An 18,443-nucleotide genomic window follows, 5' to 3' on the forward strand; every position below is an offset into this window, starting at 1 on the left:
TCTCTTTGCCTGAAGCCAAATCATATGTCATACTTTCCACACAGCAGCTCCCTAGCTCCTGTCAAGACTTATTCAATACAGTTAAGTATTCTTTCGGGTTTATTTGTTAGGGGTTTTTTTCTTTATGTTTTCAGGATAGCATTTATAAATATATATGTGTACATCCATTTTATCTCGCAATTTCAGCTCTGGAAGAGAAAACATCATTCTTTCATCAAAAGCGAAATTCACCCACTGACCTGGAGGTAATTTGAATAATGAACTAAGGTAGTTTTTGATGTTTGTGTAAACAGCACAGAAGTGTCAGATTCTGTTCTCCTTGTATCCAATGTGATAGGTGTGAGATCAAAGACTGCCTTCAGTAACTGCAGCATGTCAGACTTGCATTATTGAGGAAATACTCCTACAGCTATCAGCTCATTGCTGTCATATGGAAACCAATTGATGTTTTCACTATATCTTCTTCAACATGGAAGAAAAGGTGAAGGTCAATGCAATAAGCTTCTACACTTGGTTCTCCTCTCAGGATTCAAACATGTCATTGTCTATCAATGAAATTAATTTGTCTGGATACATGTAGGATGTAGAAGACTCTAAAACTTGTCTGTGAGGAATCCTGTGTCTGTCTGCTCAGGAGATCTTCGGGGCTGGAGTCCAGGCATGGCAGAGACAATGAGGCATCTGTTGTCTCAGGAATGAGAAGGAGCAGTCACAGGTGAGGTGAATAGTGGAGGAGAGGTTAGGATACTCAGCCAGTAGTCACTAAGGCAATTGCACTGCTGACTATTTCCCTCCAAGTACGTGACAGACATATGATAGTAAGAGGAAGGAATAGGTCTTCTGGCCATGCATTCTCACAAGGATGTGCAGGAGTCCTGGTGGATGAACCACAGGTTGGAAGTGCTAATGGTGCAGCCTTCTCCTGCACTGAAGAGTAGCAGTACTTTGCTTAGTCAAAATAATCTTTTTTCTCTTGAGGAAAGCAAAGAGCAGATGCTTGAATGACTGACCACCACACGTGGGCAGGGGATGGTCTTCAGAACTGAAAAGTCTTCAGAATTGTCATCCCTTGACAGGCATTGGCTCTGACATTGTACTGCTGCCAGATACAAGGCTTTGAGAAGGGTCAGGGACCCGGCAGGCACGAGTAGTATTTTCCTGAATCTCCTCGAGTGAAAATGTAGTGGACAGGCAATGCCTCTCTCGACTCAAATCTGTGCTGCTGACTTATTCTTTCCTTGGGTCACCCATCATGGTAAGGTAAGACATGGATCTCTTCAGCACCTTGCTTGGGAAACCACAACAGGGAACACGCCTGATTTACTTGAAAAGCAGTCCATCGCTTCTGACATTTGAAATTGGAAACCAAGTGTTAGCTGGGTATATGGGTTTTGCTAGAATTACGGGATTTTTTGTGGCAACCAATTAACAGCAGGCACCGAGACTGGCAAAGTGAATATATATCAGAGGACTGAGTGATGGTTACGGAGTCTGAGTACTGATACAGACTCTTGATGGTCCCTGTGTTCTCTGATGACCCTTGGGTTAGTGCATGTGCTTGAGCCATTGCAGGCACAGAGGAAGAGGCTCTGACCTTGGCAGTGGGTATTTACCAAGAGACTGGATGGCAAGAACGGAAGAGCTGTGGAAGCTGGAGGCCAGCACTGATGTTTCAGTAGGCAAAATAGCATTGGCAACTGACACAGAGCAAAACACCTCTGAAGAGCATTACCAGAAAGACATGTCAAAACTGACAGAAAATCAGGGTACCAGCGGAAATCACAAGAATGAGCAGGACCACACACACACGATTTCTGGCGATGGCTGAGCACAGTCCTCCACACTGACCACCCCCAAACGGTGTTGGAGGACCACAAAGCCCAAGAACTGAGGGGTCGCCACAGTGATAGGACACGGAATTTTCTCCACTGGGAAAAAGAACTGCCAAACTGTGCAAGCTTTGTTTGTCGGTGGAAGCTGATCTGACTGCTTTGTAACAAAATGCAAAGAACGTCTCTTCAGGAACCTAGCAGAGAAGACTAGAGGAAAGATGTGGGGAAGAGGAGATGCCTTGTGTAGCACAGCTCTGCCCCATCACTTCTGTCTGCTAGAATCCCTCAATACACAACGTATTTTGCATGTCTCGGGAGCATACTATCTCCATTTGCACCTTTTAAAGTCCTGCATAGTAGCACAAAGGGGATGGCACAAGGAGGTTGTGGGAGATGAGAGAACTGTGCTATGAAAGGAAGAGACCCACATCAGTATTTCTGCCATCAATACTTTGGGCAGGAAAGAAAGAGAGAATCCAAAACCCCCAACCCCACATTAAATTTGCACTTGTTCTCTCAAGCTGGCAGCCTAGAAGTTCATAAACTCAGAAGTACCTTGTTCTGAAGTAAACTGCTATGAAAACAGTTTCCAATGGCTTCCCCGAGTTTGCTTTGCTGGTGGCAGCCCTTCGGCTCCATGCTGGCACGTGAATGAAGCTCTTTGAACAAGTTTTGACCTTCCTTTAGCCCCTCTGCCCATCAAGCCAGCTAATGACATGCTTCGTATTGCACAGAACACATACAATTGACAAATTCATAGTGTTGTTTAAATATTAAACAGTCTAGACAGGTTTTTGAGTCTTACGCCACTATGAAAAGGCTCAGACCATACCCATCTCTGAAATTGGGCTGCGGGATCATTTGCACAGTAAGACAGACAATAAGACTTGTATACATTGCCATGCAACAGAAGAGACCCCGAACCGCCAGCCCTAAGTGGAAAGTTTATTTCTAAGCACAATATATGGAAAAACCAAACCAACAAACCCCACAGATATAGAAAACGTTGTAGCAAATCCCTGGTCAAGTAGGACTTCATGTCTGTCACTACCCTGCACCTCACAGCCGCTTAAAATGTCATGCAATGGAGGAGAGGGCACTCGGACGACACCCTCCGCTTCAGATCAAGGAGGATCTCCAAGCAGGAGAGGGCCGATGGGACTCCCGCTGAGTGATTCGGACTGTAACCAGCAAAAGGGCAGCACTGCTCACCCCCACCACGCGCTTCGTGACTACTGGTGGTAGACTTAGCACTTCAACAGGCTTTACCAACGTGGATTCTCACAACACCCCTGTGAGGTAGGTACGTATTGTTATTCCCCCTTTGCGTGGAGGGGGGACTGAGCCAAAACAGCCCAAGGCTACAGAGTCGGTGGCAGAGCTGGAGTGAGAGTATGTGCAGAGTCCTGTGTGCTCAGAGTACTAGATCACACCACTCTTTCACGGCAAGTTGTGCTTCTGACCTCATAAACTTTTAGCCGTTAGCCAAATTAAAGAAATTTGACTTGTCCATATTTAATGAGTGGAGGGCAGGGTGGGAAACAACATCATGTCTGACAGCTGTCCCTTCATCTGTGTATGCTTCCCCCTTCCCAAAACCACCATAATTACTCATCTCTTGGAATGAGGACAGCTTCCAGGACAGGCATGGAGGTGAGAGGCTGCTGTGTTTGCTCGCTTTGGACAGGTTTCTCTCTACTGTGGATCAGAAGCGGTTCTTCCAGAGACCGTTCGTTGCAACACCTTCATTCTGGGGGCAGCTGTTTTTAGAGATGACCAGAATTACCCCTTCCCTCTCCCTCTGCCCACCAACATCCCTCCCCTCCCCTCTGCCAAAAGCACTCTTTGGTAGATAGTAAGATTGGTCAGATAAAGGTACAGTGGCCTCAGAAACCATGCTGTTTCACATGGGTCCTCAGTAAGTCAGCTTTCTTGGCCAGTGTTTCACCTCCCACATTCTCTGCCAGAGAAGTACCTGTTCTGTTGCATTCTGATATTCAAAGGGACACTGTCAAGTAATTGAGGTTAAAAATACGACCTGCCTTAAGATGCTAACCTCCGTCTTCAACGTTGCAGAATGGCTGGTGCGTTCAGACCTGGAGGCTGAAGTTTGACACCACCTCCAGTTCAGAAACACCTGACCCATGTCGGCCTAGCTGCCAAAGGAGCTGGTGGCTCGCGTTTGCCCTGGCTCTAATAGAAGCTGCAAGAGGTGCTGGTATGATGATGGAGGGCAGTTGGACACAGCCGCTGTGCAACATTGCTCACTGCTGCTCCTAAATGGATGCAGTTTGGCTGAAGTCCTTGTCTTAATTTTAGGAAGAGCTGGGTTCAGGCTTGATCATTATAGGCTCATTTTTTGGGGGATTGCTGAGCTGTTGCTCCTCAATTAGCTAATCTCCGTATTTTTAGGGTTCCTGCTCTTGCACTCCCTTTGTGGCAGTTGCACTGGCAAAACAGCTCAACCCCGTAGAGCTGGGACATACCCTCCGTAGAGCGAGGACAATCAGCAGGAAATCAGACACATGGATTTCCTCCTGTCGCAGAAGAAAGGTGGGGAGGAGAAGGACGGGGATGGTGAAAGGAATGGGGGGAGTGGAGAGAACGATACGTGCCCAAATGGAAAAGGACAAAATCAGTAGGGAAAGAAATTTTATTTTCAAGCTTGTAAGAGAATATTACAAACAATGGAGAGTAAAAAAAGCCCAAACCCTAAAAACTATTTAAAAAGTACTTGACAGTGTCCCTTTAATATCCACAAATGATTCAGCCATTGTGCATTGAAAGAGAATGTTCCTGAAGAGCAACCGGTACCTTCAAGGATATATCCCAGAGAAGGAGACTTATTAGAAGTGTTACATATTCGATCAGCAGCTGTGCTCCCTCTTCAGACTAACTCTCTCTTGAATGATTGAATGGAATAGACTCTGTAATAAACTAATAGGCTGGATGTGAAAGGCTCAGCCTACAAGACTGAGCGAGACTGTTGCAAATCGAGCAGCAGGGATACAGACACCAAAAAAAAAAAATAAAAGATGTACATCTCTAATGGATGAATGTCTGAATCAGCAAGGAAGCAGAAGCCCACCAAGATGGGTCAGCTTCTTGCGATCGGACTAAAATAGAAGGAAATCAACCTGGAATTGTCTGCATGGAAAATGATGTGTATGAGTGGCAAGATTTGGATGCTGGATTCGGGGTCATGAAGGCATGAATCACACCAGTACTTGTGCTTGAAACACCTGCGGAGCATTTGTACAAAATTTGCCAAAAATGCCTATACGTCAAATAAAGGTCATGGAGCGCCCTCCCCCCTCCCAGTTCCACCCTCACAAACCCCTTGTCAAGAACATTATGAAAAAACCAGGAATTTTGGTGACATTTGGGTATGGCTGGGTTTTGTTAGATTTTCTTGGTGGGATGATTCAATCTCTCTTTCTGTAAATCAATACCGAAAAATCCCCAGCCATTTCACTTCAGGTTTCCTATGGTAAATCGAACAAGGCTCCAGAGTGACTCATGAAACAAAACAACGCATAGCCCTGGTTAATCACAGTCTGGAAAATAAAAAGACTCCAAATATTTCGTTCCCTTCCTTGTTTTTATAAATCTCACACTGTGTGTGTGTGTTTGTGTGCACGTGCGTGTGTGTAGGGGGGGCTGTGTACAGAGCATTACCTATTCCAGGTAATAGGATTTGTAAGACATGCTAAACCGTCTGTTTCTCTGCTTCCCCAGAACTCTGCCTACTCAGTTTGTAGTCTGTATTGCACTTGTTTTGTTGTTTTTTGTTTTTTTTTTTGTGATTTGTGTTGTTGTTGGTTTTTTTTTTTTTACTTTTTTTTTTTTTTTAAACTAGCTGGAAAACATTAACCTCTTTAGCATGAGTGTGCAGCTCTCCCTCCACCTGCTTTTTTCCTCAGCTGGCCAGGTGCCGCCTCTTATATCTTGTGCAGTTACCGAAAAAAGAAAAGGAGAGGAGGGGGGGGGGAAAAAAAAAGAAAAAAAGAAAAGGAAAGAGAAAGAAAAAGGCACACCATGCTCCTCTGCTTTATGAGTTCTTTGTCTCCTCCGCTTCGTGTTAAGGCCTCCTGAATTCCTCGGCTCAGACCGTCGTGACTCTCATGACGAGCTCTCTGTTACTACTAGACTGACTCCTCTGTTCGTGAGGCCTCAGGTGGCTGAGTATATGCAGGATGGTATAAGCACAGTGGTGGTCAGAGAGGGTGCCTGTGGCATGGCCGGCAGCCCGTGCCCCGCTGTCGGCTGGAGCGGAGTTAGTGGCTGTACCACCAGTGGAGGACGAGTGGGTGGTTTGGGAGGAGGGGCGCTGATTTGTCCTGGTCCCTGTTTTTTGTTCCTCCATGTCCTTTGTTTTGTCATAGTTCAGCACTTTCCACTGCTGATTGACCGCCTGCCACCGTTTAAAAATCCGGTAAACCGAGGGCCCTTCGTGTATTATTAGACCTGGAGGAAAGGGGGAAAGAAATAAACATAAAACAGAAACAAAACTTTATAAAGAACCATAAACCTACCCCAGCATCCCGCCCCCAGTAGCTGGTTAGCTCAGCTCTCCCTCAGCCGGTGTTTATTCAACAATAAATCATGTATTTTAATTACCAACTGGCAAAGCACCGGTGCTCCTGCTCTGCTGGATCCCTTTTCCCCTGAATTAAAAGGATTACAGCTTTATCTCAGCAATCAATAAAGGGATCGTAAATGCAGCAGAGTGAGTTATGCGCTTACAGCAAAAACAGTATCTGTTTACCAATAAACGCCCGGGGTTTATCTGTCACTGGACCAGTTTTGCATGCTGCATAGGCATGATTCACCGAGCTATCGGCGTGTGTTTGGAGGGGGTGTTACTGGCTCTGACGTGCCGGTGACGTCTGCTGCACCAGCGTCGTGTGCGTGCACAGCCCCAGTCTCTCCCCACACACACAGCAGCAGAGCAGACAGGCACGTGGGGCCAGAAGCGGAAATCGAGCAAATAAATAAAAGGGTCTCTCTATACCTAGAAACGGTTTGTCATCCTAGGCAAGGTTTTGCTCGTGTTTGCAGGTGCCTCATCGTACGTCATCGCTCCCGTCCAAGGGGGAAAAACGACACCCTTGAAAGAAAGGGCAGAGGATCTTACGCGGTGTGTGCACCCAGTGTGCACAGCAGGCGTATGTCCCGCTACCCATCTGCATATACCAGAGCTGATGCCCGGGGGATGGCACTGGGCTCTAGGACACCCCACTTCTAATGGTCTCTGCATTTGAAAAAGAGTGAGCAGCACAGACCCTTCCACCCAGCAGTTAGCTCACCTCCCAGCGGTGTCTGTCATCCTCCCCACCCCTGCCAGAGGACTGAAGGATTAAATAACGTTAGAAGTTGTTTAGGCAATGACAGTACTTGAGCATTAAGCTCTGTTATTATTCAAGCTGCCAGGCTTTGGCAAGACCCTTTGAAAGCGCTAGGTCCAGCAGTGACGGCCACACTGTGGTGGTGTTCTCCACTGAGGCTGGAGGAAGTTGCAGCTTCTTACATAGACTGGCTTAACTGACACACTGGAATATAATTAACAAGCTTTGCTAGAGAGTGGGATTTATGCAGAATGAGGGGGGGTCTGAGTCTCCTTGCTTTGCGGCAATGGTAGGAAAGTGCTGTTGTGCCCCACGTAACTGAAGCCAGACGAGCAGGTAGGGCTGGGTCAGTTAGCACATGGATAGCTTCTTTGTTCTTAGTAACCATGGCTTCACCGTTCTTGGTCAGGGTGAAGATTATCGGAAACATTTCTAGGAAAAGCAGCCCTCTTGCCTGCCTGTTGCAAGCACATAAATGCAAGAGCAAAGAGCAAAAGACCCACAAGCAATAAGAAGCAAAATCATGCCTAAACGAGGAGGTTGCCTTGCCCGGCAGAGTGTGGGGAGATGACGGTTGCCACAGAATAAAGTGGTTTACCGCTACCCCTAATGAATCAAATGCTAGGTCTTTACCCTCCACCCAGCTTTGCCAGACTGTTAATAGTTTCCGATGGCAGATAACTACTGGAGTAAACCTGTACTATATCAAAACCAAAAATATCTGAAGGTCATTCTACCCTTAGGGCTGATCTTCCCCGTGCTCACTGATGGGATGCAGCCACCTGGTTTCTTAGGGTCTGCACGTGCTTTTACAGAGTTTAAACCCTAACTTCGGTACAGACTGAGTTTCTAGCCTCTCCAGTTTTAAGCATAACTAGAAGCCCCACTGACTCGACCACAGATTAGCCTCAGGGAGACTCTCGCATTCATTGTAATGGGGTGCTGACCCTGCTTACTGGCTGTAGAAGTAACCACACTGGATAGTTTAAGTATGCAGATCCGGCTATTTTGGACCAGGGAATGGGACTGGGCACTGCAGTATGAGAGAAATCTTCCCTCTGGTTCCCACAGACCACTGAGACCGCACAGCTGTAATCCTGTAGTGATGCCGGCTTTTCATAACCAAACACGATGATGTCATAATAGAAAAATGTGGTTTTTCCTCCCTATTTTGAAACACAGTTGAGAATTCTGACATCTTCTGATCAAAGCATCAACCATAAAAAGCAGGACTTAGGGACGGTTTGCAGATCCAGCCAAGGAGACAGAGCTTTGAAGCAGGCCTGAAGTGGATCAGCCCATGACAAGGGACGTTAAACATATATTTAAATGAGCTGTCTGATCTGTAATGAATGAAATTCCACTCTGATCAATGGCAGAGCCAATGTTTCTCTGAGACCACTTTAAGCCTCGGATAAAAGAGCCGAAATCGAATGTTTTCTGCTTGGCTGTAGAACATTCTCCATAGAATCAAATCCATTCTCCAAAGTATTAAACACTGAGCCAGGATTGTAAATCTATTCTTAATTACCTTATCACAAATATTTAATGTGCAGCCTGATTCAAGAGGGCTGTTTATAAAATTCTTGTTTGTTTGCCTCCTAATTATAAATGTTTATGATCTTATGCAATTAACTGTGTGATGCTGATGGATGGGTTGCTGAGTCAACTGAGCACCTGTTTTCTTAGATAATTTTGGTTTCCAAATATTTATAAAAGTACAAAATAACTTGTTTTCCTCTGTATTTACTGGGCTCTAAATTACTTATCGATTTCCCAGTGTCAAGCTCAGGAAGCTGTAAAATTAAAAAGGAACCAAGTGGAGGGGTGGGCAGGGAGGCGGAAGTAACTGTGATTCATTTGCAAGAGTGAATGCCAAGAGTAAGTGAGAGTCCATCAGTTTATATCAAGCTGCAGGACGCTTAATGCTCCCATCAAAACAAATTTTGTCTGCCTGAGATTAATTAGGATTGGAATTCCTACATTCCGCTCTGTGCGTCCTCTTCCAGAAACATTCCTCCCTCGAGGATCATTCTTGTTTACACAGGTGAAACTTTCCAATTAAAGGCCAGACTTAAGTGGGAAATCCTTCAGGAAGAACTGTATTCAACTAGAAGTGTCCGGCTAGAAGTTATTATTCCATAAGCCAAACCCTGTGTATGTGGGGAAGATAGAGGATTAGTGTGAATTTCTCTTTTCGTGCACCTCAATATTCACAAAATCTGTTCTCAATGGATCCTCTGTGAAAACCATCCTCTTTGGAAGGAAAATCTTTGTGAGTTTCATGCAAAACTTGTTGGTCCAGATTGTTGCCTTGTCCCTGAAATACCTTGTTTGTGATGCTGATGAAAGGAAACTCCTATGGGATGTGGGGACTGAAGGTGTACTGTTTTCATTCCCATTTTCTCAGGGAGAGACATGCCTGGACCAGCATCAGAAGAAATTCCTTGAGCTGAAAATTGTTGAATGCTGGAAAAAGTATTCAGGGGAACTATAATATACACTTAATACACTTGTCTTGTTCTTATTTCACTCTTGTGTCTGTTTGTGGCCATTGATGGAAACGGCAGCTGGCTAGATGGAACCTTGGTCATTCTTATATTCTTAGACATTTCTACTTGCACTGGCTTGTGCCATGAAAAGATTTCCCAGATGGCTCCGGAGCTGGAGATAGATAGCCCAATATTATGTGATGGGGTCATTAACCCGACAGCAAAGTCTAAAAAAAAAATTTCTAATGCCTCTGTTTGCAGTGCCGCATTGATATGGCTGTGCTGTTCCCAGGACAAGACATAGTACCTCGGAACTAACGTGGTAGGGCTAACGCAGTGCAGTGGTCCGAATTAATACGTGTTGAATTTGGATCAGTATGTACAGGAAACCATATTGATCTTTTTCAGTGTGTTCACTCTCTCTGTATTATTAGCCTTTTTTGCTCTTTCTCTTGTGGCTTTATTACTATCGAGTCCATGCGAAGGCTCAGGTCACGGTCAGCCCTGCGGAGCTTTGTAGAGTCCAGGCAGGAGGGACTAGTGATTATCCTGGGTGCAGGGATTAGTTCCCAGAGCTGAGAAGCTCCTTTGTGCTTCACAGCACAGGCAAACACAACCAAATACCTTGGGAATAGGTTATACCAAAACTGTACACATTGCTTATGCTGGTATCTTATGCTTCCTTTCATTTATTGTACATGTGAGAGCACCCAGCACCTAACCACTGCTCTTATGCAAAGCTATGACAGTAAGTGACCCAGCCCCAAAGAGCACACAGCCTGGTTCCAGACTGGATTTAAAGCAATGGGTCGGCAACGTCAATACAGCTTGGCTAGGCAAGGGTTGTGCCAGTGCAGTTGCATACCCAGTCAGCGCGTGCCCATAGCATCTGGGAGAGCAAGCTGACAACTGCTGACTCTGGGGAAAGACTTACCTCTTCCATTTACCCCCCCACCCTCACTCTCATTTTCATCCCAGAGCAAGAATAACTGGACTCTTTCTTTTCCAGATGATCGAGATGCAGTCTGCAGCAGAGCTAGTGCTGGTGAAAGCAGTTCAATTTCCATGTTCTACTGATTGCCACAGCTAACCCTGAGCTTCCAGACTCTTAAAATGCAAGACTTAGAAAGAGGGGCATGAGCCATGGTGAGTATCATGGCCCAGAGGTAAGGCTCATGTCACTGCAGGATTTCTCTGAGCCTTGCAATACCTGCCCACACCACATCATGATCCACGTGGCCAGTCTCTGTGCAAGGAAATGTTCTTGGTGCTGAGGGTAGACACATACGGGCTGTGTGCGCAGGTGGCCCTTTGTCTCTTGAGATTAGTTGGGATTAGTTGAGATTGCCATCAGTGGGCCTGTGACAAGACCAGTCAACGGAGAGGTCCTCAGCCCAATGGCTAGAAGGGCTGTTGGAAGAACATGGGCAAAACCCAGATGTAACAAGGACAACTGCATTTGTGCCTCTGAATGGACAAGGGAGGATCAACTGGTGCACCACTACCCTGTGAGATTAATCCAAGCCATTATGAGCCTCCAGTTTAAGGTAACTTTGGAGCAGCAGTTTCCCAGAAATGACAAGCAGTCACCTTCTGCACATTGTCAGCCTCTGCCACCAAGTGATCTTTTCACCAGGACTTTCAGCCTCTAATTAGCCTTCCTCTTATTCCAACACTTGCCACGCATTTTCTTGAAAGAGACAGGTAAATTCTTGGGGCAGGAACCGTTTCTCATGTTTTCCAGTAAAGAAACCACCAAAACAAGGCTTCTGCTGACAGTGAGTGGTACATCATCCCTGGGCTGACATTCACATTATCTACAGGAGGAAAAATCACAGTCCATTCCAGCCAGTTACGCTGTCCTGCTTCTCATAAAGTCCCTGTCCTGCCACCTGAGCTGTCACCTCTTGTTTCCACCTTCAGCAGCACTTTCCCCCTTCAGTTTCCTTTCCAAATGTGGTTTCACCTCAGCCAGACAGCTGCCATGCTTTAGCCTGTTTCTGTTGCTTTCATTGCTGTGTGTCAGGGGACGATTATGGCAGCTGTGATCAAAGCTTAATGTTTGCATCCACAGCAGCGGTGGCTCAGGCCAAGGCAAACCAGGCCTCCTGGGAGGTAACACTTTCATTGACGGGTGTTTGCTCTATTGACATCACTGAGTACACAAACACTTCCCTCGACTTCTGTGAATTCTTTCCACTTTTGTGGCAATCTCAAATTCCCCCACTTTGTTCCCAAAACTCCAGCAGCTCCGCCCTCACTTATCTCTTTGCCTTAATCTCAACCTACGTGCTCCATCCTTATCCTCCCTTTGTCTTAACCCAGGAGCAGAAAAGTGGCAGTACTGGTTCAGACGAGGGCTCTGTCTATCACAGCATCCTGCCTCCAGCAGTGGCCAACAGTACCAGGAAGGGTGTAAAAACAAAGCCAGGAGAGTGATGTTTCCCAGATGGGCTCTGCACACTGCAGGGACCATACCTAGACACAGATCGTCTCTTTAGGCTTATTTACGTTCCCCAACCATAGGTTTTTAGTATAGCACAGTAAAGCGCACTGACTTTTGCTCTGCGCTCTGCATTTGCTCAAGTTAGGCTGTCCCACCACTTGCCAGATTCTCACAGTCCCCATGAGATCGCTCCATTCCAAAAAGCGCTTTAGAAATAACCATGAATCTCTGCCTCACCCCGGCTTTGCAAGTACCTCACAGTACATGGGAGATGAGTCACCAAGCTCCCTCTGGACCCTCCCAATCCACAACAGTTTTCTAGTGCAATCCCCTGTACTTTATCCCTCGTCCATGATGCAAGATAGTGCTTGGTGATAAACTGGGAAAAGAGAGCCAGAGGGACCTTTTCCTGCAAATACAGGCTGAGAAAGGGGCAGCTAGTGTCTGGCATCGCTCAGCATTGTGACAGGGTCAGTTCCAGCTGAATATAAGTTCTTTAGACAACTTAGCATCTTTAAATCCTCTGTGGCAGGCAATGGAGAAGAGGGTGAACCAGGGAACGGGAAGAGGTAGATTTGTAGTTGAAAGTAATGTTGTGGCACCAGTGGGACTCTGCACTTGGGCTGATTTGTCAGGGGAGGTGTGAACATCGGAGTTGATCAGGTGGGGAATCGGGTAATGCCCTCTGTCTCCTCCCTCCTGTTCATAATCTCCAGAACCTCTTTGTTTCATCCCTCTCTTTCTGCAAGTGAACTCCCCAGGAGGGTGCAGTCCCCAGAGCAGAGAGGTGCAGAATCAGCACTGTACGCCCCACCTCCCATTCGATAGCCTGATGAAATAAACTGATATGTCCCAGACCTGCTGTCCTTGGCAGTGTGACTGCCTGGTTTAGCTTGTGGCTGGGATCCTGATTTCTCCTTCCCAAGGGTAGGGCTTTGCACTTCTCTTTATTCAATTCCATCTTGTTGATTTCTCCAATGTGCCAATATAATTTATGATTTCTGATCTGATTCTCCAGAGTGCTTCCAGATTTTCCAAAGCTTGGTGTCATCTGAGAGTTTTATAACACTTTCTATTTTCCTATCTAAGCCATTAACAAAAATATTGAAGAAAGCAGAGTCCAAAACATGTTGAAACATGTTTCCAGTTTCCAGTACACCACTGACAACTACTGAGAAAGCACTTTTTCAGTTGGCTGTACACCTGCATTACAGTTATTTAATCTAGATTACATTTCTCTGGTTTGTTTAGGAGAATCTTAAGGCAAAGCATCAAAAACATTACCAGTGTCATGGCATATCAAACTGACTGCTTCTTCCTCAGCCACTAGGACATTTACTCTTCCAAATTATATATGGTTATACTCTCGTGCTCATCAATTGGCTAGTTAAAATATTATTCTAATGTCTTTCTATGAATCAGTTAAGCTGATTTGCCCTTCAATTCTTTGATCCTCAGTTCCTACCTTCTTTAATGATAGACATTACATTAAAAGCTAGGTAATCTCCTTGCATTTCCCCAGCTGCCTGACACCTCCTGCATCCTCATTCTAAAACGCTCACGGGTCAGAGACTGTTCCCGCAGCTTCCTCTGAAGTTCATTAGGACATGCTGACAAGGACAGAGATAACTCGTTTGAATATTTTTGAGTCTGTTCTTTTCCGATTCTGCCCTGGGCTCCTTTCTCCTCATTAAAATTATTTTAGTTAAGTTTTGAAGACTGAAACAAAGGCAACGTTTAACTGTTTTGCCCTTTTTGCATCAAATACTATTTGAGCTCTTAGACGTGCCTTGTTCTTCTTCTTACTTATAGACCTATTTCTTATTGCCTTTTGTATCTCTGGATGGTCATCCTGGGGCTCAGCTCTGACGGCTCCCCATGCCTGTGTGATTCCTAGAGACTTGTCATTAGTTGCAGACTTTTCTTTCTGCCTTTTGTGTGATTGCAGCTTCTGATTTTGGGTCCTCAAAGAGCTCCTGATGCAGCCTCAATGCTCTCTTCCCACGCTTCTGAGCTTTCCCCTGCACAGACACAGTTTGCTGTTGTGCCTTTGGTATCATCCCTTTTGGCAGCCGCGAGCTGTTTGCGGCTCTTTTATCCTTCAGATTCCCTTCCCAAGAGACACTCCCTGCTCTGGTCCCCTGGGGCTGCCGCCGCTGCTTTTCTGGAGTCCATTATCCTCACATCATACTTTTCTTCAGGTCAGGAATACTTTCATCGCACAGTCACTTTTCATACAAACTATTGCTATATTCAGATTTTCAGGGATTCTTTGCTTTCAGATGAAATAAAATAGGAAGTATAGACTCCTTCGTAACTGCTTTCCAAAATATAAATTTTGTCCCCAAAATGTTTCAACAGCTTAGTGGACAGTCTGTCTTGCATACAGGAGAAGTCCAGGTAATAGATGACCCAGGACCTCTGGTGCTGTCTTTTAAGCATTTCTGGTAGTTGCAAGACACCAATGAGCAGGATGCCTCTAGTCCTCAAGACATCTAGCAAAGGTCTGCTCTGAATAATGCTGGAACTGTACAAGGAGGGTGTGCAAGCTTAGAAATATCCAGCACTGAATGACATATAGCATAAACTGAAAATGTATTCATAATGATTAGAGCTCAAGTGAATGGTTAGCATATGGAAAAAATAATTAGCTGATTATAATCAGGCATTTTCTTATCAATCATTCTCCATGCATGTTTTTTAATATCTAAAGAACTGATTAAATGTGTATGAATCTGGGCTGTTGGCTTGGCAAAATGGGGGCAGGAGCATGGCTGAACCCTGTTGAGTGCTGTTGACCACTGGATGATATGTGCTGTCATGGAGCCCAGGGAAACACAAAACACTCCTTCTTCTGCCCATCAGCCTTTAAGTGCATTTGCTGTAGTGGGGCTCCACTGGCAGGCAGCTCTCACAGCGATGCGTATGCCATGCTTGGCTCTCCTCAGGTCACAGGGGCCATGACTCCGGCAAAACTGAAACAGAGCCCCTCAAAGGATGAGACCTCCATGGCCTGGGAAGAGACCCCCCCAGTGTACACAGAAAAGCTGCTCCCAGCTGTCTTGGGAAGGTATTTTGTGGAGGTATGGACTCTTCCATTTCGGGTCATTAACAGCACAAACAGGCTGGCCCCCAAGCCTTCAACTGCTGACCGGCAGGCAAACCTTGTGCTTATTACAGCTTGCCTCCTCTCCTGCAAGCTGGGGTTCAAGGACAGCTCTGCCTCAAAGCTTCCCCAGCCCCAGGTGGGCCAGGACCCCCCACGAAGGCAGAGTCCTTCTCCTTCCCTGCCTCCTCCGCTCCATCTGGCAGAGTAATGGGAGCAGCAGGTCCCATCTGGGCGGGTGGTTACGCTATGCCCCAAGCTCTCTGCAGCCATTAACACCCACCCCCAGACTCAGCACGAGCCCTGCTAGGTGGGAGATGGATCCAGCGCACCATCATCTCAGAGAGTCCCCACAGTTGCTGTTCCACCAGGCGAGCGATCATGGCAGACCTTGTGCTTGCCACGCTGGGGCTGAGTGTGTGGGGGGCAGGGAAAGGAGGCAGCTCTTTTATTACAGATGGGAGTGCTTGGTGTGACAGCTGGGAGCATTTCTCCTCCAGGCAGTGCTGTGATTTTGCAGGCAAGAGACAATTTCCAGGTCGTGACACTGCAACACGTCATGATGTCATGTAACACAGTGATTTCTCTCCGCACAGGATGCTACGGGTTCCCCTTGGAAGCAGAAGCAGTCCATCCCACATACATGGAATTTGCAGCTGGGGAAGGAGGAATGCTTTATCCAGTGGGATGAATTGAGAGGACAGGTAGGACTGCCTCTCGCAGGGCTTGTGGAGCTGGTGGGAGATGTGGGCAGTCTGTTGTAGGAGCATTGTGGAAACTTTTATGGCTGCCAGGTAGATGCCAACTTCTCTGCGAGGTGCTACCTTCATCCCAGGGCATTCCAGGGCAGCCGTCCTCATTCATGTCCTCTGCCCACCCTCACGTTCCTCTACCCAACATGGGCTGGGCCCTGTAGGGCTGAGCTGGTAAGGCCCTCCAAATGAGGAAAGACTGGCAAAATTAAGGAGCTGATAGGAGATGTCCAAGGGACAGGAAATTCCTTTTGATTCAGCGCTCCCACATGGTTTGTTTGTAACGGGAAGACAGCATCAGTTGTCTGCAGGATGCCATCTGTGACTGTAGGAGCCACGCACAGCAACATCATCGCTTTAGAAATGCCACAGTATTTTCAGCTGTAAGCATAGGAGCCACCAAGCACCACAACTTTCTCCTGCCCTGCCCAGACCAGTACTTTTACACCCTGCCTCAAAACTGGGACAAAAAACCCAACCAAACAAAAAAACCAACAAAACAAGAAATAACGGCAAAAATAGGTAAAATAAAACCCAGAGAAATCCTCGCTCAGGCAACAGATAAACCATAAACAAAAGCACTCCTGTAAACTCAGCTGGCTGTGGACGGCTACGGCAGAATGGATGTTGTCCCCTTAATGCTTCTTGTACTCCTGTGGTATTTAATTCACAGCGCACGATAAAGCAGAGGATTAAAGGGCAGTCTCTAGCTATGCAGGCAGCAATAAATGAGATTCTTTTTTGGAAAAGGCGAATAAATAAATAAAGACGGGAGCTCCACCGGTGGAACAGCCTTGCTTCTGAATCATGCATCTCCAGCAGCATTCCCTGCTTGTGAGTCTACCCATAACTGTGCCAGTATGGGAGGGACAGGGCTTGGAGGCATTACCCATATACCCCTTGCTCTCTTAAAAGTTTCCCCTCCTTGCTTTGTAGCTAGGATTATATAGACCTTCTTGGTGCCTTTTCCCCCCAAATTTAAAATGGAGATGAGGGCAGCATGCCACATCTTGAAAAGGCTTTTTGCACAAGAGGTGAAAGACACCCGTTGTGTGCATGACAGCTACTCTTAGGTCTTTAAAAGAAGGGAGTAAATAATCATTTCAAACTAGATTGAACAAAGCACTGGCCAAATGCACACCCTGGTGTCTGGGTGATTTTATGGGTCTTTTCTACCTTCAGGTTTCCAAACGTTCCCTGGCACAAGTCCACGGAGGTGGATACTCATGGTGGGGAGAGAAAAAGCACATGGCTTCCATCCATTTCACCACGCTTGCACCACGGCAGTCAATTCTCCAGGTCTGGGTTCCTGAGCCTTTCTATCCTATAGCTAATGGTACTTTGACCAAAGTGCTGCCTGTGCAGTCATGCTGGATCCTCAGCCATTCCTGGGACATTTCTTTAAAGGCAAAGCTGGACAACAGCGCTGTTTTGTGTAGGGTTTGGAAATTTGGCTTCACACTTGCTTGGAGTGAGACTTGAAAAAGTGACGCTGTCCCCCAGCATGGAAGAATACATACATATTTTCAGGCAGGTGAGAATGTTTCATTTGGACTTGAATTTTTTAAAAATGTTGTATTCCAGTTCTGACACTGAATTTAAAATACTCAGCATGAGCAGTCATCTCTAAATGCTAAATCAAAATGCTTTGTTCAATAATGATCAAAACATGACATTTGCTTATTGAAGGTATAACTACTGCCTCCTTCTCTGCTTTTATTAGCAAATGAAATTCTGTAAGAAAAAAATGGGAATAGTTTCACAGTTTTTCATTTTCTAAGGGATGCAGGTCCTGTCTGAGCCCAGTCCCTCCAGACTGCTCCAGCCACTCGAGTGCTCTTCCACTAAGAAGAACAGGGACCAGTTAGGACAGACATAGAGGCGGGTACAGATCACCCTTAACAGCGCATCCCCCAGGGTAACGTAGAGCACATAGGCTAAATTGATTGATCTGGGAGTGCCTCTAAAATTGCAGGTTGGCGTGTGCATTGCCATTTATTCTATTCCCTTGTTGGGGCGAGATGTGGGCACCTTTTCCCTCTGCCAGGTAGGAAGGCATCTCAAGGACATGAGGCAGAAGATGCTCATGGTGCTCTTTGGCCAGCCTTTTGTCAGGATAAATGTGTCCCTGGGACACAACTTTGTGCAACCTATTGGCTGCTTTGTCCTCCACAGCCATGACAAAATCTTTCATTGCAGACTCCAAGATTTCCTTGAGATTTCCAGGAGCCTTCCACCTTGGGTGATGCGGCCTCTCCTTTCTGCTCCCCTACAGTGTCCCCACAGGTCTCACCCCATCTTCTCCCCTGCAAAGGTCTTCACCTCTCACACAGAGGTGGTGAGGAAGGTGGTAGGAGCCAAGAGGACATGGGTCTATCATTTCTGATCCATAACTAGCTAGGATCTCTGGGAGGGCAAAACTTTTGCTTTCTTGCTCTAGGTATACAAGTTTCTTCTGCTAGAGCTG

General features: G+C 46.3%; 1 protein-coding gene across 1 annotated transcript in view; it reads right to left on the minus strand.

Annotated features, from left to right (window-relative positions):
* Positions 1-5,937: 5,937 nt before the first annotated feature.
* Positions 5,938-18,443, minus strand: part of MARCHF4 (membrane associated ring-CH-type finger 4) — a 105,551-nt gene continuing 93,045 nt past the window's right edge. Inside the window, exon 4 of the mRNA XM_054209242.1 lies at positions 5,938-6,299. Within this exon, the coding sequence (XP_054065217.1) occupies positions 5,938-6,299 (362 nt within the window). The remainder of the gene's footprint in view (positions 6,300-18,443) is intronic.

Source organism: Rissa tridactyla, chromosome 7 (genome assembly GCF_028500815.1).
Source record: "Rissa tridactyla isolate bRisTri1 chromosome 7, bRisTri1.patW.cur.20221130, whole genome shotgun sequence".
Lineage (NCBI taxonomy): Eukaryota > Metazoa > Chordata > Aves > Charadriiformes > Laridae > Rissa > Rissa tridactyla.